The sequence below is a fragment of the Microchirus variegatus genome (assembly GCF_963457635.1).
Source record: "Microchirus variegatus genome assembly, chromosome: 10".
Lineage (NCBI taxonomy): Eukaryota > Metazoa > Chordata > Actinopteri > Pleuronectiformes > Soleidae > Microchirus > Microchirus variegatus.
In genome coordinates this window covers 10524062-10545414 of record NC_139811.1, presented here as the reverse complement: position 1 = coordinate 10545414, position 21353 = coordinate 10524062, and the positions used below count along the sequence as shown (strand labels likewise).

The 21353-nt window shown below is 42.4% G+C and overlaps 1 protein-coding gene across 2 annotated transcripts; it reads left to right on the top strand.

Moving 5' to 3' along the window:
* The first annotated feature begins 510 nt into the window (after positions 1-510).
* Positions 511-15070, top strand: LOC310933272 (uncharacterized protein). 2 transcript variants are annotated; one of them, XM_083896715.1, is made up of 19 exons: positions 511-1044; positions 2441-2546; positions 3483-3531; positions 5305-5349; positions 5475-5557; positions 5745-5841; positions 5997-6136; positions 6983-7155; positions 7244-7347; positions 7437-7640; positions 7883-8007; positions 8326-8491; positions 9160-9217; positions 9312-9345; positions 9456-9764; positions 10341-10490; positions 10887-12767; positions 13074-13176; positions 13340-15070. In XM_083896715.1, the coding sequence occupies exons 1-19, from the start codon at positions 879-881 to the stop codon at positions 14420-14422; spliced, it is 5076 nt and encodes a 1691-aa protein (XP_083752841.1). In that variant the 5' UTR covers positions 511-878; the 3' UTR covers positions 14423-15070. The 2 variants fall into 2 exon arrangements, with proteins under 2 accessions (XP_083752841.1, XP_083752840.1); XM_083896714.1 differs by having other exon boundaries at positions 13071-13176.
* Positions 15071-21353: the final 6283 nt, after the last annotated feature.

Sequence of the window (21353 nt, the reverse complement as noted above, 5' to 3'; positions counted from 1 at the left end):
GGTGGCGCCACATGCCAAAACATGATTTCAAAACATAAAAATGATTTGCAGTCTGCAAAAGAGCGGGGGGGGATTCAGAGTTCTTGTTTTTATGGGTTATTATGCTATTATTTTACTGGTCCGGCCCACTTGAGTTCCAGTTGCGCTGCATGTGGCCAACAAAAATGAGTTTGACACCTTATTATTATGTGTAATATTTATAAATGTACTGTCACTTTATTTAGTGACAATTCTGTGTATAATATGGCATATTTTGTAGTTTAATATTTTTACAACTGTTCATAATTAATTTTTTAATTAATGTCCGCTCCACCAGTCCAATGGTGTGGACATATTATTTGATATGATATCAAATAAATCATTTCCAAATCGAACGGAGTCAGTGAATGCTGCAGTCCAACAACCCGGACGCTTGAAGGGCGGAGTAAACGGGCGTCACGTGAACGCAGCATCAGATGGTGCGTTCACTGTGCTGACGAACCGTAGCGTGTGGTGGAGAAACAGCTGGTCGTTCCTGTTACAGCAGCAGCAGCGGAGTCAGCAGCGGTAGTGGACTGAAAGTATCGTTATTATTATCAGGGGAAAAAAAAGTTCCCGTCAGACTGGAAACTGAGTGACTGCGCTTTGACTTAAGTGTGCGCTGCTGCCTCAGCACACGCCGGGACATGTCACGCTGTCTGCGACACTTTCTCAGGCACTTTTTGTACAGTCGGTAACGCACGAGCGCAGTGACGCTACTGCTGCTGCTAACTAGCTTTAGCTCAACTTTCTTCTTCTCCCAAAGCACCTGCCACGAAGAGAGGAGGGGGAAAAAAAAACACTGTCAGCTGCTGCTTTCCTGACAGTGTAGTTCAGTTCTTCTTCCGCTCAGTCTCACCATGACTCATGTTCACTACAAATTCTCCTCCAAACTCGGCTACGACACGGCGGTGTTTGACGGCCCGCACATCACGCTGGGGGAGCTGAAGCGGCAGATCATGGGCAGAGAGAAGCTCCGAGCCGGGGACTGTGACCTGCAGATCACGAACGCACAGACCAAGGAAGGTAACCGTCAAACACACACGGTGTAATAATGTGTTTGTGCTGCTGACAGATAAAGGCCACGCTGACAATTTGAACTTTGGAGGAAAACACATGGTCCAAAATCTGACAGCTGTTCTATTTGACTGCGTCACTTCTTTTTGAGCTGGTCCAGAAAAGTCAAGCCAGGACAAAAAAAAAATGGGGTTTAAAGTCAATGGACCACATTCCTGCTGCGTTCACGCCCCGTTTAGGGAGTTAGTTAAACTGTCTAATGGTGCTGGATTAGCTCTGACTCTCTGTCTGTGTCATACTAGTTAAAAAAAAGTCCCACAGTAGAGACGTGGGATAAAAATAGCAAAGGTAGAGAGTGGGAGCAGAGCCATGACCATAAGATTAAAGTCCACACACACACACACACACACATTACGTGTTAATACTAATACTAAAAATACAAATTTATCATTACCTTGGGCCAGTTGTGAAAAGGGAATCTGATCAGATTTTGGTTGTCGGATTGGATCAAATCTGGAAAATGGGTTGTTCAAAAGGGAAAGAAGGTTTGGTTTCCTAGTTTGGATATGGATCAATCCTTCAGTTTGTGTTGTTCAAAACTTTTCAGTAGGATTTAGATAACTTTGATCCAAAATTTGGAAGAAAATCTAGTAAAACTTTAAAATTGGTTAAATAATACATTTGTATCATTCAGTGTTTATACTTTTATTTATATTTTGCACTTGACTTGTTGAACCGTTACAGTGATAAAGTCGACATAGGCTAACAATTAAGCCTTTCAGTAAATTAAAAATAAAAATGATCTTGTCCCCATGAAATAAACCCCCAAACAGATTTCAATAACAAAATAATATATTACAATTTCCATATCTGTCACTGTCATTCATCACAGTACGTAGGTTTCTTCCATTCTTTTCATCAGATAAAGGTGATGTGTCATGCTGCCCGTGGCTTCCCCCCCCTTTGTTAGACCACACTGTAGGTTCCAGAGCGTGTCATTATCTCCTCCAGTATGGTCTGGTTCACAGTTGAGTAGATTGGTGACTCATCGAGAGCGTAAGCATTGACAAAGATCACCTGACTATAAAAAATAAAGCTTCATCTGAGACACATAAATCCCTACATTCAGAATATTTTTTGCATTATTAAAAATAAACATGAGTAGTTGGATGAATTTATAAAATTTTGAATATTTACATTGTGCACTTTAAGATCAATTAATCTACAGCAAAACCACAACGCCAGTGTTAGCCAGTGCCTTTTTTTTATATAGTCAATGATTAAGTAGTGAAACAAATTGGTCAATTAATGAAAAAGTATTAAAAATTGATTTAACTGAAGACTTGTGATAAAACAAAATGATTTCTTTATCACCCAAACTAAAATAATTTAATCTCCCACTCAGAATACACAGAAGACGAAGGTCCGATCCCCAAAGGCTCCTCTGTCATCGTGCGCAGAATCCCCACCCGTGGAGGCAAATCCAGCTCAAACAGCAAAACCACCAAGATGTGAGTGTTTTCTGGGATTTAGCCCGTATTGACTCTGGATTGCTGCACCGCTATTAGTGCTGCTGTTGCTGCCATTGCAAAGTCTAGACTTTGTTGCAGTAGCACTCATGGACGGACGATGACTCAGACGGTTGACAGTTTACAGTCTGCCCAAGATGGTGGATCCTTTTCTTTTTGTATTTAAGAGTAAAAACTTGTCACAAATATTGCGATGTGAAAATACCACCACTATCAGTTTCTGTAATAGATGGAAACATGAGCTCGTACTGGATCCAGGTCAATTGGCTGTAAAGGGAAATATGTGCAGACTGCCTGACAATAAACTTGTCTGAGTCACTTAAGACGCCTTTAATATTTAATGGCTATTGAATCGTATCAAAAAGAAGTTTGTATATATCTTAGTGCTGGGCGCTAGGTTAGTGCACAACGCGTTTCCATGACGACTGAGCGGAAAAAGACGCACGCGACGTCATTTTTAAGTGCCTCGACACCGTTTACCAGTTAGCTCCGTTAGCTGCATTAGCTCCTTTAGCACCGGTTAGCGCGCCTACAGTGGAACTGGAGCGGTCTGTTTATATAAACGAAAAGAGCAGCGCTACAAATAACCAGTGTACTGCCTATGTGTGCCTCTGTTTTTAAAGTTTAGCGTGACTTTAGAGACTCATTTTAACAAGCCGGAGTCACGTAAACATGATGTCACGTGCCTCTTTTTCAGTCAGTCGTCATGGAAACGCGTCATTCATTGTGTGTTACCGTTGACGCCGTTAACGCGCTCAACACTAATATATCTACAAAACGTGTTTTATCCACGTCAGATTTACATCATATTTGTATTTTATTTTCTGCATTTTTTCAAGTATTAAACTCAGTACAGTGATTGTTTTTTTCTTCCCACAGTATTGATTTGATTCACTCGATGCTTTTCTTTTGTTTCAGCGAGCGTTCACATCCCCAGTCGCACCACTCGTTTGACGTCGCCAAAGCAGTACGTAACCAAAGCAAATCTCACTGCACTTCATTATTAGCGCAATCAGCAGCACACACATTATTGTTAACGTGACAGAAAGACTCTGTGTGAATATTTGGTCATGTGTAAACTTTGCACATTTCATCTTGTTTTAAATATAGCCGAAAATGTGACCTTTATCGTTGGCCTTTAAAATACTACATATTATAGTTTAAGTTCCTCCTGCAAAAGAGAAGTTCTCAGTATTTGATTTTTAGCAATCTGCTGCTACGCTAAATCAGATTTAATTAATTTAATGAATTTAATGTAATGTATGCTTCAAGGGAAAAGAAACTATAGGTTTTACGTTGTCTTTAATAAAGTGCTCTCAGCTGTTAATTTAACAAGCCGACGTGTCATCAGTTAAAGTTGGAGAGCGTTCAGTACGGTGTGTGTATGAGGGTGGTGGAAGCTGCTTGGGTGGGTCAAACGTTATCTCTTATTCACAGCTGATAAAAATAACAAACTGTGGGGTTTTTTTATGCGATTGTGGCTCTATTAAACCCTGAAGTAACATTGAAGTCAAATGAAGTTAAATTGAGTGTACTGCAGTCTGTCAAGTACCAGAGGTCACAAAACAGAGTTTTTCTGTACCTTACACAGCAGTTGGTCTTTATTAGATTTAAAATAAAAACAATCTAGTATAAACGGTATAAAAAATATTGAAAAACAAACAGATTTAATGCCCGGTATGAAGGTGTCCGAGCCTGTAAATTATTATTACTATTATTAGTTTAGGGGGATGATTACACATGGTTAAGTATTAGCCAGAAGGCTAGTTTTCATCTGTAGTCCCCTGGCCATGATGTGAAAAAGGCAATAAAATTACAATTTAAAAGAGAAAAAAAAAAGCACACAAATGAACTCAAACACATCTTGCTGCAGTCTGAATTTGTGTTAACTGACCTGTCTTCCTTTCTTTTTAGACAACACAAACATTTTTTTTCTGTGTGTGTGTGTGATTTTGTTTTTTTTAAACCAATAAAGTTGTTTGTATGAAGCTGCCTTATGAGTCTATATTTTACCTCGCGCCCTGGAGACTTACTAAGTCTCTGTCGTCTTTTCAAAAACTTGGTTGCACAGGAAAAACAAGCAAAGAGATATAATTGCATTTGGACCCTGGAATCACATTGGACAATGGTCAGGTTTAAAGGGTATTGATTTTCAAAAAGTTTAAAGCAGAAAACGGGGTCCTACATTTTCCATAATGCAACTTTAAATGCACAACAAGTGCTTTTAGAAAGTGTCTGTATTGAAAAAGCTTGAATATGAGTGGTAATATGAATTAATTGTATGTGTTTGTATCTAGTAAAATAATGATTTCTTTCAGGAAGTATGTGCAAATGATGAGAATGTCATTAGCCTTCCTAATATTTGGTCATCGACATGAATGTATGTTTTGGACAATGTAATATTTTAGTCTAAACTTACTCACAAAATGAGCGCTCAACAGGTTAAACGCTCTGAGGAAATTATATTGTAATGTTTCAGTAGCGAGTTTAAATGGATGAAAAGAAGGTTGTCTCGAGGTGTTGAGGCACAAATACTGGAATGACTACAGTATGAGGAGCTTTGTCTAATAAGTATGAGGAAAAAAACTGCAAAATGATGCTACGAACTGTCAGTTTAAAAAGAATGCAATGGGAATTCGAAATAAAGCGATTGCCTTCCTTTGTCGAAACGGTTCATGGTGTAAAAGTGTTCATGCTTCCTTTGCTCTAAAGAGTTCTGTGTTCTGTTTAATTCTAACAGATGGACAATCACACTTCTCCCAGTACCTTGCACTTTTTTTCCAAGGTATACTCTCTCTCTCTCTCTCGTCTGCTCTTTTTCTGATTTTACTTATCCATCGTGGAACATGTGAGACATTTGACCTCCTGTTTGACCTGCCATCTTTTACTCGTCCACATGTTCACATGTAGATGGCAAATCTGGCTGATGCAGATGCGTCAGAGGAGGATAAGATCAAAGTTATGCTAAATCAGTCCATCTACGATCCCACAAAGTGAGTCACGCTCTTTAACGCTTCCCTACTGTGCTTCTTCGTCGTCTTTCTGTGGGATTTCATTACTTTGTTCCATCTTAACCCCTTTCTCCATTTCCCTCGTCTTTTTAAATGCATGTGTCTCAGTCTCATCCGTCGTGTTCTGTCTTCATCCGTCTATTCATTCTCATTCTCTTTCCATCTCCAGCTACAACAAGAAGTTTGGGTCTGCTCTTCCTGCAAACTACACTTGTTACCGCTGTGGGAATACTGGGCACCACATCAGAAATTGTCCCAGCAGTGGGGTAAGAGCAGATCCTGTGGGTATCGCCTCATATAACTGAGGCAGTGGGATTAGTGCCTTTATTTTTTTATTTTTTTATTGTTTTTAGTTATCTGTGTCTTAATGTGTGTTGACGGCCGCCGTGCTAAATGTAGACGTGTGCATGCTTGACGGCAGGATAAAAATGTTGAGGCGCCGCTGAAGATCAAGAAGAGCACAGGCATCCCTCGCTCTTTCATGGTGGAGGTGGACGATCCCAACACCAAAGGAGCCATGCTGACCAACTGTGGACGATATGCCGTTCCTGCCATAGACGCGTGAGTTGGCACAAGTGTGTGTGTGTGCGTGTGTGTGTGTACATTTATATTTATCTTTGTATTATCGGGTATAAACACTGACCCTGTCAGGACCTGTAGTCCTCATGGAGGCCAAAACCTGGTCGTGATGAGGCAGAATATCATTTCTGAGGAGCTAGTTAAGGGTTAGCATTTAGGTGTGCTGGTTAGGGTTACGGTAAGTTTTTGCAATGCAGTATGTGTATGAGTATTCTCACTAAGAATGCTGCACAAGAGAGGGCGTGTGTGTGTGTGAGTGTTAGTTCAAGGGATAGTTCAACATATTAGGAAACACTGTTGGGATAATACACCTTTATTAAGTTCCTCAAAGGAGAAATTTGTCTTAGAAACTACAATTAACGTTCAATAACACACACGTACACACCCATGTTTGTATACATCATGGCTTTAATGAGGGCTAAAATTCCACCAGGCCTTCACAGACCTACACTACCGTTCAAAAGTGAGGGGTCACTTAGAAAAGCACTTTTTTTTCAATGAATATATCAGAAATACACTCTATACATTGTTAATGTGGTAAACGACTATTCTAGCTGCAAACGTCTGTTTTTTAATGGTATATGTACATAGGTGTATAGAGGCCCATTTACCAGCAACCATCTCTCCAGTGTTCTAATGGTCCATTGTGTTTACTAACAGTTTTGCTGGTCCTTTAACTATATTTTCTGTTCATTTTGCAACTCTTTTGATGAATCAAAGTGTGACTTTTAATGGAAAACACAAACAAAATTGTATAGGTGACCGCAAAACTTTTGAACGGTAGTGTATATAAAAATCAAATGCGACTCCCCTGTTGTGTTTCTATAGAGAGGCGTATGCCGTCGGCAAGAAAGAGAGGCCTCCGTTTGTTCCTCAGGAAAAACCCAAATCTGAACCCGAGGAGGATCCGGTACCTGATGAACTGCTCTGTCTGATCTGTCATGAGCTGCTGAGCGACGCCGTGGTCATACCCTGCTGTGGAAACAGCTACTGTGACGACTGTGAGCGACCGCTACAACGTTAATGCATTAGAATGTTAAGAATGTCTTAATATGTAAATCATAAAATCGTCTTTCTCTCTTGTTTTAGGCATTCGCAGCACCTTGCTGGATTCAGAGGAACACGTCTGCCCCACTTGTGGCCAACAAAATGTCTCCCCTGATACCCTGATAGCCAACAAATTCCTCCGTCAGGTGAATATATGGATGAATAGTGATGTTAGAAATGGATTTGTGTATTGTGGATTTTCTTCGCTTATTATCCCTTACTTTTGTCCACATAGGCCGTGAACAATTACATGAAAGAGCTAGGCCACACCAAAAGTAAGACGGGAGCATGCGATTCCTCCCAGTCCCAGAATCCAACTCCAGGTCCAAGCCCTGTCCCCACACCACCACCACCACCACCACCACAACCACCGGCAGCAGCACCTCTCACTGTGCAGAGCCAACCTCAGAAACAGCACCAGTCATCATGCAGCCAGCAAGTAAGCCTCTTAATGATGTGTTTCATGTGGGAGGCAAAGCTGAAAATAGTACTTTATCTCCATGACTCTCGAGTCAAAGAGCAAATGCAAAAATGACTGTTTCGACAGTGATGTGGAGACCATTGAAATGATTGTTAGGAATTCTACAACAATTACTATTAATTCTTGTTCTGATTATTATGTCACAGTCTGTTCCCTGCTGCCCTGTCCTCTCTCCTGACTCTCACATACACCGTCTACAGGCTGCAGACGTACATCCATTGTTGGAAAACCCTCCTGCAGCTGCAGCAGGCTCCACCTCTGATGACAACATGTTCACCACTTCCCTCCAGACCCTCCAGCAGAGCTGCCTGGACACACCTGACAAGTATGTAAACGGAAGAATCACACTGGTGATATACGTTATAACACCGTTTTAGGTGTGCGGTTAGACGTGTTGTGTAAACTGTGTTGTAGGTTTTACGATGTTCCTCATGTGTGATGCCTCTGCTGCGTCATTTGGATGTTGATTTAGTGTACACCAAAATCCAAATATTCAAAAAGTTCAGGCAAACCCACATCCTCAGAAACTACACTGTATGCACAATATATGTATTGTAAGGTCAACTATTTTGCTGACCAGGTACATGAGAGAGGTAAAACATCTGATCCAGTGCAACCAACACTGTTGCTGTTGTTTCTTCAGGGAGGCTGAAGAAGAGACACGGGACGATTCGGCTGCTGCTGCTGCTGCTGAAGATGATGATGCTCCTTCTCCTGTTTCTGCTGCTCCTGCTGCTGTTGTTGCCCCTCCTCCTGCAGTGGTTTCACCCGATGCCCCCACTGCTCCTCCATCACAGCTGATACCAGTGGTGAGGACAAACACAGACCTCGGTATTAACATCCATCCTGAGTGATTATTATACTGTCTGAGCATGCAAGTCCCTACTGCATATGTCCTCAAACTGGATCACAGAAACCATTATTTGAAGTTGGCCACATTCCTGAGCTGCATGTGTGGACCTAATCCATTTTCAGTATGGATTAGAGATGCCTCCTCGGCTGGTGTCATCTGATCCAAGGCAGTCTCTTTCGTTTATTTGCAAACAATAATCAGCATTAATATATTTTTGTATACTCAACCACTACCACAATATTAAAACGTTTGTCTTGTGGTTAAAGCCTATTAAGTGTTACAGCAGTATGAGTCTGGCTTTCATTTACTCAAGCTCCTGATGTCTCTCTCTCCTGCACACACAAGCACTTTCATATCAGACACAGCTGTACAGTCACACATTCAAAAAGAGTGCACAGTGTGTGAAACAAAGGAGCGTGGATGCCTGTGGTCATAGGAGACGCATCCAGGACACATTTTAATCCCAGGTGTGTACAGTCCTATTTAAGGCTGTCTGCATGCAATCAGATCACCCAGGATAGATGTTAATATCAGGTCTGGAGAGCTTACCAAACACGACAGGAAGGTTCTTGGAATGAAGCATAAATGCAGTGTGTGAAATCTGTGGTGTTTGTGCTTGTTCAGGTTATTGAGACAACAGTGGCAGAGCAGCCCCAGTCGGATCGACAGCAGTCATCCTCAGGTAGGTGATGAAGAAGCTTTGTGTCTTTGAGTTATGGTTTATATCATAATAATAATAAAGGATAACATAAAACCATTTCTCTCTGAATGAAAAGGTGCAGCACCAGGGACATCATCCTGCTGGAAAAGGTCAGTAAATTGTGTGGTGTTTTTAGACACTCGTCTGTATTCATCTGTGTACACTGTTTTCAAGTTGTCCTCTCTCTCTCTCTCTCTCTCTCTCTATGTCTGTCCCTCAGCTCCTCCTCCTCCTCCTCAGGTTGTCCCACTGGAGGCTGGACTGAATCCCAGCAGCTCCCTCCCTCCCCCTCCTTGACATATTCAGCGACTGCTCCGCCTCTCTTTCCCTCCCCACTTTATCATCCATATCTCTCGGCTCACCACGCTCACAGCAGTTACCCTCCAGGGTACCCGCCTGCCCCGCCCATCTGGACTCTCCCCTGCCCTCAGGGTGCCCCCATCCCGTCCCTCTGCTCCTCTACCCCCACCCCTGCCATCCCTACCCTCATCCCCAAGGAGTGGTACAGGTATCAGAGAAAGAAGGAAAGGTAAACACAGTATGTTTCTGTGTATTAATTTGATGTGACAGAAGACATTTGAAAGTGTAAAGACCGCATTGAAACCTGCAGGTCGTGTCATTTGCAATAAAACTGTCAGAAAAATGCGCGATTAGACTATTTAGTTTATTATGTTTTACTGTCTGTGTGGTGTATTGCATTAGCTGTGATTTGTTTAGACTGTATCATCAATTTTAATTGTTTTTATAAGCAGTTCCTATAAGTTTCTCTATGTTGCAGGGTGACCTTAAAAAACACAGCTTGTACCCGTATTAAATCAAGGATAAAGATAAAAACGAGTATGTTTAGTAGTAAGTTTTAATGTTGTGGCTGACTAGTGCGTATTCTCGTCAAACCATGAAGCAATGGAAAATAACTGAAAGTATAAAACCACAGTAATGACAGAGTCTGGTCACAGTTGTACACCTATGCTAGCTTTAATATTGTATATCATTAAATAAGTATATTATTTTGAGGGTAAATGCAAATTAGCAGCATAATCTTAACATGATGGACTCTTAATGTATATAGTACATCAGCTCAGTAACGTCCCTGTTTGTCACTCAGGTCTCCTGACCGAGGATCCACCTACAGACGATCTTCCTCTCGCTCTTACGCAACGTCGTCCAAGTCCAAGTCCAAGTCGTCTCGCTCCTACTCTCGCTCTTCAAGCCGATCGAGGTCTCGTTCGAGATCCAAATCCCAGGGCAAATCAAGGTATCTTGTTAAAAAATTGTGGTAAACGACTATTCTAGCTGCAAAACGTTAGACGTTTTTTAATGGAATATGTACATAGGTGTATAGAGTGTTGCAGTGTTCTAATGGCACATTTTGTTTGCTAATCGCATTAGAAGGCTATTGGATGATTAGAAAACCCTTTTGCAATGATGTTAGCACAGCTGAAAAACTGTTTTGCTGGTTCTTTGACGAAAGCATAGTTTGAAGGGCAAAATGATTATTATTTCTAATCTCGTCAATGTCTTCTATTCATTTTGCAACTCTTAAAAGTGTGATATTTAATAGAAAACACCAAAAAATTGTATAGGTAACCCCAAACTTTTGAATGGCAGTGTAACAGCTGGTTTTAACAGTGTACATTATTTTTTCTTTGAGGCCCCGCTCACCTTACTCCCGTCACCGAGCTCTCCACACCCGCTCTCACTCTTCCTATAACTACGGCTACAAACGCTCCCCGACGCCGTCGTCCTCCTCTTCACCTCAGGTGGGTCACCACTCTCGTGCCAAGTCGCCATCGGATCACCGGAAAAACCGCCACCATGGCCACCATCATCATCACCACCATCACACCAGGAAGTCGGCTTCGAGCGGCTCCGGCTCGGCCAGGCGCGGCGAACGCTCCACGAGGGACGAGGGACGACACGGCGGATGCTCAACGAGTTCACAGGTCACTCAGTCCGGGAGTGCGGATCTGGACAGAGAGCGCCACCTACAGTGGAACAAACAGTACAACGAGTGGTGTGAGAAATATTTCAGCAGTTACATCAACCACTTCCACCAGCTGCCTCTTTCTTTCCTCAATCTGCCTCCTCCTCCTCAGTTTGAGGGAAGCAAATATTACTCGCACGCCAACTCTGGCTCTCGTAGCCGACTGTCCGACCATTCTCCTCCGTCTCGGTCGTCCACCGACAGCCGCTCCCCTCCATCCCATTCGTCAAGCAGCAGCCGCTCCACGCCGTCTCGGTCGTCGAGCGACAGTTGCTCCTCTCCGTCGTCCAACGGCAGCCGCTCGCCTCCACCTCAGATGTCGGGCAACGGTCCCGTGACACAATCTGACGACTGGACTGAGAGGAGGGAGCATCGGCAACACAAGAACGGCCACTCGCCGGGTAAAAATGGCAGCGAGGTAGAGGAGGAACCGCAAGACGGCAAGCAGGAGATGACTGGAAATCTGGAGGATCACAGCTCCGTAAACTCTGAGCAAAGTGCGATTAAGAAACGTGAGAAAGGAAGAGGAGAGGAGTTGTCATCACCTCGTGCTTTAAACTTGACGGATGACAACCGAAAAGATGAGAGACGGCACGTCACTGGACCACGGGATGAAGCCACCTTTCGACCACACAAATCTTTGGATGAAGACTGTGAAAGAAGAAGCAAAGAAAAACGTGATTTGGAAGAGAAAAAGAGGAGCATTCGAGGCACAGATTCTAAATCGAGGCATAACGTAGAGAAACAACACAAAACAAAGTCCAGTGAAAGAGGAGATGATACAGAATATAGAAACACTGGAAGCAGTAAAGCTCCTGACTCGGGCCCAGTGGGGGATAGAAAAACAAAAGGAGAGAGCCTGGAGAAAAGGGAGACCGGTGAAAGTAAATCGCCAAACCCATTTGAAAAAAAGAGCCAAAAAAGGGAGGAGAAGAAGCCGAGTAAAACATCGCCTCTCTGGGAGGGAAGGATAACGGTGAAACCACCAAAGAAAATAAGCATCAACATCAACCTGGATGGAAAATGGAAAACTGAAGACCAGCAGAATATCGCAGGGAAACCAAAGGGAGAAATCGAGGAAGAAAGACATTTAAACATCGAGGAAACTGTTTTGTCCGAAGATAAAATAAAACCAGAAGGTGGAGATTCAAAGGACTTGAGGCCAAGATACGACAAGAGAGTGATGTGGACTAACACTGGAAGAGAGGAAGGAAACATGGTGGAAAATATAGAGGATGGAGAAGACGGGGACTTTGACTTATGGCATTTTGAAGAAGAGCTCGCAAGAGATGACGGGAGGACTGCAAAAGAAGAGGAAGTAGGGGCAGTAAGGGGAGGAAATGAAAGACAAAAGATTGGAGGAATAGTCCAACATTCAGAGGCGTGGACAGAGAGAGCACATACAGGAAACCTGGCGGGGAAATGGAAGGCTGTGGAGGTGATGACGGAGGGAAGGAAGAGGAGGATGAAGGAAGAAGACAATGCGACAAGGTTTAAGACGCAGAGGAGCAACAACGAGAGGCCGAGCTCCAACGTCGAGAGTGACAGGTCAGAGAGAAATGTTATATAATGCACAACATTCTCAGAGTTTTACTGCGAGTTGGGTCGTGGTTGTTTGTCATCTTTAAAAAGTGGGGAAAGGGTTTGGGAAACATTGGCCTATGATGTTTTTATTCCATTATTTGATTGAGTAAATAATTCCTTATTCCCCAGAGAAGAGGAAAGCATACTTAATACGCTTCTTTTATCATTAAACCAGTCACTAAACAGATTATCGAACATTTTTCAGGTGTTTTATAAAAACCTGAAAAATATCTCATATAAAATCACTGTGTTTGTGTATTTTCCCAGCAGCAGCACTGAGGATTGTCAGGAGAGGACGACAATGGTCCAAAGGCTGGAGGACTTTACACAGGACAAAGCTGCTGACAGTGAGGATCAGCTCGTACTCACACAGGTGTGTACTTGAACACGCCTCATAAAGAATGTGAATGAAAATCAGCATATTTCTGTCCAGTCTTGTTCGGCTGCTTTGCTTTGTTCCACTGTGTCGATGTTAAGTCCGACGAACAAAGACGGCGTGATGTCTCATTTTGTCTCCTGTTATCCGTCCGTCTCAGGTCCCTCCCTCCAAATGGGAGAAGGAAGAAGAGCAGATTGACGGAGACGTGAAATCTCAAGCGCCGTTTCCTGTGGGTCTGCCTCCACCTTTGTTAGTAACTCCAGCCGACATGGAGACAGAGGGAGAGACTGAAGTCGTGAGACAAAGGTCAGTGGACACGAAAAGAGACAAGGACCAGAAACACTTCACTCCGTTCATTTTAGGCAGACTTGTGGCTCCCTCTAGTGGCCAAATCCCAGCTGAGCGCACCTTGTGTTCAGGCAGAGAGAGGGAGGTGGAGAAGAGTAGGGACAGAGAGAGGGGAAGGGACAGTGAGAGGTCAAGAGACGGACACAGAGAGACCAAAAGAACAAAGGAGGACGAAAGAGGCAGAAGCAGAGAGCGGAGGCACCAGAAGAAGGATCTCCCTCCATCCAGTCATTCCTCCAGAGACAGGCGACGAAGGGACGACCGCGGGAAAAGTCCCCGCTCTTTAAATCCTGCTGGGAAACACTCTGGGAGTGGGAACAGCAGAAACACCGAAGTGCCTGATAAACACAAAACCACAGCCGATAGAGACAGAAAACCAAACGACCACAGAGCGACAACAACAGGAAACAGACCTGCAGGCAGCAGCCACAGCTCCTCACCTTCCCTCTCCCACAGTCAGCAGGGACACCCTGATCTGAAATCACTGCTCAAGAGAAGCAGAGATGGCGACAAGGAGGAGTGGACGAGGAATGAGGTGATAAAAGAGGAGAGAGCGAGCAAGAAGATGGAGGCAGCGAGAGCGTCATGTAGTCGGTACAAATCAACCGCAGAGAGGGGTGAAGGAGGTGGAGGAGGAGGAGGAGTGGTGGAGGAGGAAGGAGAGAGGCCCAGCAGCAGCGGCAGCAGCAGCTCGACCACGAGCCAGGAGAGCAGCAAGGACGACAGGAGGAGAGAGAGGATGAAGAGACCAAAGACGGCTGCGGCGGAGCTGCTGGAGGAGAGAGAGCTGCAGAAACACGGACACAGGAAGAAGTCAAAGAGAGGTGAAGACGAGAGCAGGTGGAGAGAAGAGGACGACCACACTGAGCTGTGCTCGGTTCGGTTGTTTTGATTCGTCTCTGAGGATCTTCTTGAATTATGTTCCTCCTTTCTCTGTCCAGAAAGCGCCTGCCGTTTTTTTTTGGACTCGTTTAGTTTTCAGCTCGATCGTCTTTCATCTTAGAAACGCATCATTTCGATTTAAAAGTGAACAATTTTTGAAGGGAAAAAAAGCACTTTACTTACTCGCATACAAATATGTGTGCGATCAGGTGACTGAAAAAGAAAAAAAGAAAAAGTTAAACTTTTGACCTGTTTAATTACTTTAAGTTCGGTGACTTTTGCTCACTGCACTGCTCAGGACGATTTGTTACAGCTTTACATAAAAAGGTCTCACAGGAGTGCGTATAAAGGCTTATTTAAAGAGTTTACGATTCATTTAAAAAGAAATACTGTGAATATTTATGATTTCAACCTCCTCCTGTGTTGCATTTAGTTTTTCTTTTTAATTTTCTAAGTGTTTAATTTAAAGAAATAACTGCTGGAGGGATGAATAATGAAGAAATATCAGTCACGGAAGTGCACATTAAGAGTTATATAATCAGATTGTGATTTAATTTAAAAAGAGAAGCTGTGAAAATGTTTTCTTTGAACCTCTGTGATGTATTTTGTTTTTCATTTTGTTAATTCTTTAATTTAAAAAAACAAAATGGATGAATAATGTACCCGAGTAAAGTTTAGTTTTTCCTGTTTTGAAGGAAATAAAAAGTAAAATGCACAAAATGTTAATTTGTTAAGTTTTTCTTAGTGGATGCCTTTCCTAATACTCCTTTTTTTTTTTAAATGTATTACTCTCTTACTTCCTGACCAGTTGGACTTAGAGGTTCTCATTCATGTCTCCTTTTCTCTGCCAGCTCGCCACTGTGGAAATTAGTACTCAGAAGTTCAGTTTCAGACATAGTAGCACGTCGCTCTCCTTAAACGCAGAGAATTCAGACGCTCTTTCTAAATTGGCCTTTTAAAATCCCCACTGTCGCGTAGGAGGAAACCCACTCTGTCTCAGCTCAACACAAAGGCCTCATACATCTGCTGAGTGTACAACGCTCAGTTGACTGTGGAGTCCTTCTGACACTTGTCATTATTTCTTGCTGAAAGTAAGTAATTATTCACAGGGTTCCTACGCAGCATGGAAAAGTATGGATTTTAGTTATAGTAATAATAAGAATTTCCAGGTGTGGATAAGTATGGAAAGGGGAAAAAGTATGGAAAAATGTTAGTGTTCTTTCCAGACTATTATCGCACTTTCTAAAATTAAATATATTAATATATACAAATCAAAACAAGTTACTAACACAACATAGCCTACCTGTAGATGATATGGAACTAGTCAAGCTGGCTGTAGAGTGGTGTCGAGTTACCATGGTTACTGTTAGTGACTGCGATTCTCATGTATTTGTTATTTTCCATACGTGTCGTCGAGCCACATCGACGGTGTCATGGGTCGATGCAAGTTTTCCTAGCACTGGCTTCATGAAGAATGAGTGAAGGATTTTAAAACCATTTATTTACATAATAAGCATCTAACACTTGGTATTCAGGTGTTTAATATAGGTGTCTTAAATAGGCTGCATGGACCAATTGTAAAAAAAAACTATCTTTTTCAGGACAATTTGGCTTTAGGCTTAAGGTTAGGGTCAGGGGCTAAGGAATACATCATGTCTATGAGTGTGTGTTATAATAGTATTTGGGAGGGTTCCTGGACATTACTGTCTCCTGTTAAATGACGTGTTGATGACATTAGAATAAAATCAAAAAGTTTATATGGAAATGTATGCAGGGTATTGAGGGGAAGCACCTTATACATTGCTTTACTCCTATACAAATAAGAGACTGACCCTTGTCCTCATAGTTCATGTAATTATTATTATATAAATAAACCAGACAGGAAAATACTAAATGTTGTGTAAGATCCACGATCAAAAGTACATGCACTTGTTTTCCCAGCAATTTTAAATCCTGCTCATGGGGAAAAATTGTGTTGATTGTAGAGTGTTTACTTACAGATGAGGAGGGAAATAGTTTTATAAATGTCCTTTTTCCACTCACTATATTCACTTCTCGTCCAGCCCTGTCGTCCATAAAACCTCAAAAACAGTCTGCTAGAGACTGAATATAAATCACCAGGTGAGATTGTCCTTATAAGAACAAACACACGTTTATTTGATGTCCTTATTTGCACTGAGACGTTAAAGCCACTGTGTGTGTGTGTGTGTGTGTGTGTGTGTGTGTGTGTGTGTGTGTGTGTGTGTGTGTGTGTGTGTGTGTGTGTGTGTGTGTGTGTGTGTGTGTGTGTGTGTGTGTGTGTGTGTGTGTGTGTGTGTGTGTGTGTGTGTGTGTGTGTGTGTATGTCTGGGGCTTTTGTTTTTGCAGGAAGTAGAAAGATGTTGGATTAAATACCACAGACATGTTCAATATGGCTTGGGTTATTGTTCCCATTGTACACGCGTGTGTGTGTGTGGGTGCGTGAAAGTTGATGCTTGAAGTGTGTCCAGGCTTTTTCTGCTTCATTAGCTCACTACAAGGAAGACGTGGTGGCAGAGAGCCAGCGTCTCTGTCTCATCTCTGTTTTATCATCACCCAAAACTGTGCCAAGGGCATGCTGGGATGGAAGAGGGGGGGAATCTGGTGGTGGTGATAGTGGTGGTGGGTGAGGGCGCCTGACTCTGCTGAGGTCCAGTGGAGGGGCACAGGGGGAAAGTCGTGCGTTTGAATTGATGTTCTGTGTTTATCCGAAAATGGTCGATTAACCTCGCGGGCTTCCTTATATCCTGCAGCTCCTCTGTCTTGTCTCCTCTGCACTTGTTCTGCTCTTCTTCTTTCTTTTTTTTTTACTGTTTTATCTGCGCATGTGCTTCGGTGTGTTTGTGTCTGCAGACAGACAGACTGTGTATTTGTGTAAAAATGAGCAACAGACAAAAATACAGATGTCAAACAAGTGGTCGCGTAAATCACAATAAAGTAAATTAAGACAACAGGGGGAGAGGGGGGGGGGGAAGAGGCACATGTGAGGCACATATGGCAGACAGATGCCAGGACAGACAGACAGACAGACAAAGATCCAGGCGGGCAGAGGGACAGACAGAGAAGTGGACCCTGTAGCAACATCCCTCCTGCTCTCCCTGTGTGGTGCAGAATCAGAAACGAGGTATGCTTTTGTCAGATTTATCTCTTTTTTATTATATATATATATATTTCCTTTATCGTGCCACCATCCATCCGCTGCACTTGCATGCTTATTTCAGCCTCTTTCTCTCTTTTCTTTCGTCCGGGTTCCTTCCCCCTCCTTTGTGCCCGGGATGTGTGCCGACGTCTCGGGCACCGTGCCCAGTGCTGCCCTGATGGAGAGCGAGCTGTGTGTGTGTGTGATCTCTCGTTTGTGTGTGTGTGTGTTTGTGTTTGTGTGTGCAGATGGACTTGTTTTTGGGGGGGTGGAGTGTGTGTGGGGCAGCTGCAAACACTTGTTTGTGGCATTACATCCATGTGGTAATTAAGCACACGAGCCGCTGCCAGTCCTGTCCTGTGAGACAGTCTTAATTCACGACGTTTTAATTTAATTCTCTCGCAGTGTTGTGTGAGGAAATTTAGAAGAAAAAAGACAAGACAATGAACTTGTCTCGTTAGCCAAAGAAAGGGAAATCAGAGCTTAATGATAATAAATAACATATGTGGTGAAACCATCACGGTGCTTTATTCTGCATGTTTTGGAAATCTGTCCATGATGGTGCATTCAAGGTCACGATAACAATTTTCAGAGTTTGTTTGCTTGGATTTTATAGCATTTACAAGTAACTTTAGACAGATTAACTGAAAATGTGTTCATTAGAAATAATTAATAAAGTATTCCGTTCTGAAAGGCACTGTGATATGTCTGTGGGTCGTATATGACATAATGTTTATCTAATTTCAAAGAGAAACAAATGCTAATATCATGCACCTTTTTGATTTTATGCACTTTGTTGCCCCTGACATGACAAAACTTTATTTTTAATGAAAAATAGTTAGAGCTAATACTGTGCTTATAATAGTTTTTAGGCACTTTTTTACTCACGCTTACTGGCCGCAGAATTTAAATTTCTTGGTTTTAAAAATGCGGACCAACTGACTGTAAATGAATAGTCCTGGTGAGTCATGGTTCCCAACCTGGGGTCCAGGCCCCACTCAGGTGGGCGCCAGAGATCACATGGGCGGCCGCAGAGCTTTGTCTGATCTGAGGTTGTGAGGTTATTCCTTGGTATTTTTAATTTGAATGTAATAACTGTTTTTGGCCACATTCTTACATATGGCACCTTTAACTAACCATTATTGCATAACCAAGTCCAAAAACTAACAAAATAATGGAAACTAAAATTGAGGAAACATTTTCGTTAACTGAAATAAAAAGAATAAGTTGAGTAAAAAATTATAAACTAACTGAAATTGGAGCATAAATGTGTTCCATGTTTTTTTTTTATAATATAAGGAGTTGTGTATTTTCATCAACCAGGATGCACCTGCGGCGTGAGTTAAAATTGCATCTTTTGTTGGGTTTTTATGACGCAATACTTATTATGACCTTTTTGATATATAAAGGTCATAATATATATTATAATAAAAACTCAAATAAAACTAATTAAAAAAAACAACTAGCAAACCTGCTCCAAAAACAAATAAAAACAACTTAATAAAAACTAAAACAAATGAAAAATCTATTATAACCTTCAACAACATGTCACTTAAAGTGCAGAATGAGACCCTGTCATTTGTACTGGGACCCAAGTCTGCTATAGCTACAACAATCATGAGTCCCTAGAGATTATGTGCCTTGCTTAAGGTCTCTGGCACAGTTGCACACACTCATTGACATAATACATAATATTACATAATACTAAGGGCCTAACCCTAACGTTTACCATAACTCTAACCTAAACCCAACTCTAACCCTAACCCTAAAACCAGGTCTTAACCCCTCAAAAAAACCTTTAAAGAAGTGAGGAGCAGCCAAAATGTCCTCACTCTGTATGGTTTATATGATTTTTGGTCCTCACAAAGCAACAAATACAAGAACACACACACCATTTATTCATAGTCCACTGTTTTATCCTCCACATGAGGGTCACAGACACACACACACACACACACCAGTGTGAGTGAAAAGAAATGCTCGTTTCTGTCGGCCTCTTGTGGAGAATAGTGGTAAAACAGGCTGCAGTTCATTCTCAGTCAAATCAAATAATACAGTACTTGTTGTTATGACGATGATGAACCACAAGGTTCAAAGTCACAGGTAAATGAGATTTTTGAAAAGCAAAACAGAAGAAGAGACTGAACGTTAATAATACTCAAGTGTTCAAACACAAAATGTACTGAAATGTGTGTGTTGTTTTGGTTTTCTTTCCCTTTTATTTTTGCAGTCTGTTTGCCGGTCACTCTGTCTCCTCCTTCTCTTGCCTCTGTTTCATGGATTGCCAGGACTTAAGCTTTAAAAGGAGCCTGTCTGTGGCAGATGTTACTTTGGCAGTGATGGAATGTGAGTGTGTGTGCGTGCGTGCGTGTGTGCTTGTGTATGTGTGAGTGTGTGCGTGTGCGTGTGCGTGTGCGTGTGCGTGTGAGGCAGCTACGATTGTATATATGCAAATTGTGTTTCTTTTGTGTTCCTTAATCTTGAACGGTATTCAGCGTTTGTAATGTGTCATGGCAGCATGTGCCTTGCTGTGTGTGTGCGCATGTGTGCGTGCGTGCGTGCGTGTGTGTGTGTGTGCTTGCAGTCCTGCCTGGTCCTGTCTGCGACCACAAATGTGTGCAGAATAACAATGAGCATCTCAGGATGCTCTGACTGTGTGTGTGTGTGTGTGTGCACGTGTGTTCTTGTACAGGTATCTTGTGAGGACCACAAAAACTCATTGCACAAGTGAGGACATTTTGGCCGGTCCTCGTTCCGTCAACTCTTATAAGGGCCTTTTTGATGGTTAAGGCTTGGTTTTAGGTTTAGCGTTTTATTTAGGGCAAGGGTTAAGGTAGGCATTTAGTTGTGATGGTTAAGTCACTTCTGAGGTGATTTTACAGGTGTAATGTAGTGCATAATATACGTAGGCTAACTCTTCACTGTAAACATAAAGCCAACTTTATTCTCTCGCTGTATGAATAAACATGAGACATGAGTCTCCATGTGTGCGGCAGCAAAGCAGAGCCACGTTTCACATGTACAAAAACAGACATATAATCCCTACATACCAATACATAAAGTCATGATGTACGACAAAAGCAACGTCTACATCAGAGGTTAGCGTTAGCCAAGGATCCCCTATGTTATAATAATACCCTGTGTTCCCCCTCATGTATTTCAGTAGGAATCATTTAATTAGAAATAGCTTGCACTCATGGGGACCGTACCTATGTTCCCCGGGTCCTATGTTCCCCGCTTTGTATGTGACCGGGGAACATAGGACCCTTTCTCTCACCCTAACCCTAACCTTTTTCAAAAAAAGGGTCCTATGTTCCCCTGTCACATACAAAGTGGACCTTTTTTGGGAAAAACGGGGAACATAGGACCCGGGGAACATAGGTACGACCCCCACTCATGCATGCGTGTAGCACTAGCTTGCGTTGCTTTAGCTTGAGCCTGAAGCTCGGTGCTAGAGGTTAGCGAAGCAGAGTTGCTAATTTTGCTAATAACAATAGCAACATGGTATTAGGGTTGCCAACCTCCCTGATATACCTGATATACTACACTTTACATAGGTTACATACATTACCCCTACATACTACACACTTTCACAGTTGAGTTAAAGGTGCAATGTCCCTGTTTTGCAATAGTATTTTTTATGTGACTTTCTATGAACCAAATGTGAGTTTAGAAATCGCTTTAATCATTTTTATTATGTTTCTGTTTCACCTGAGCAGCATCTTCCTGTCGCCATTTCACCTTTACATCTCACCGCGTCTCTCCGTTGCCACGATACACAACA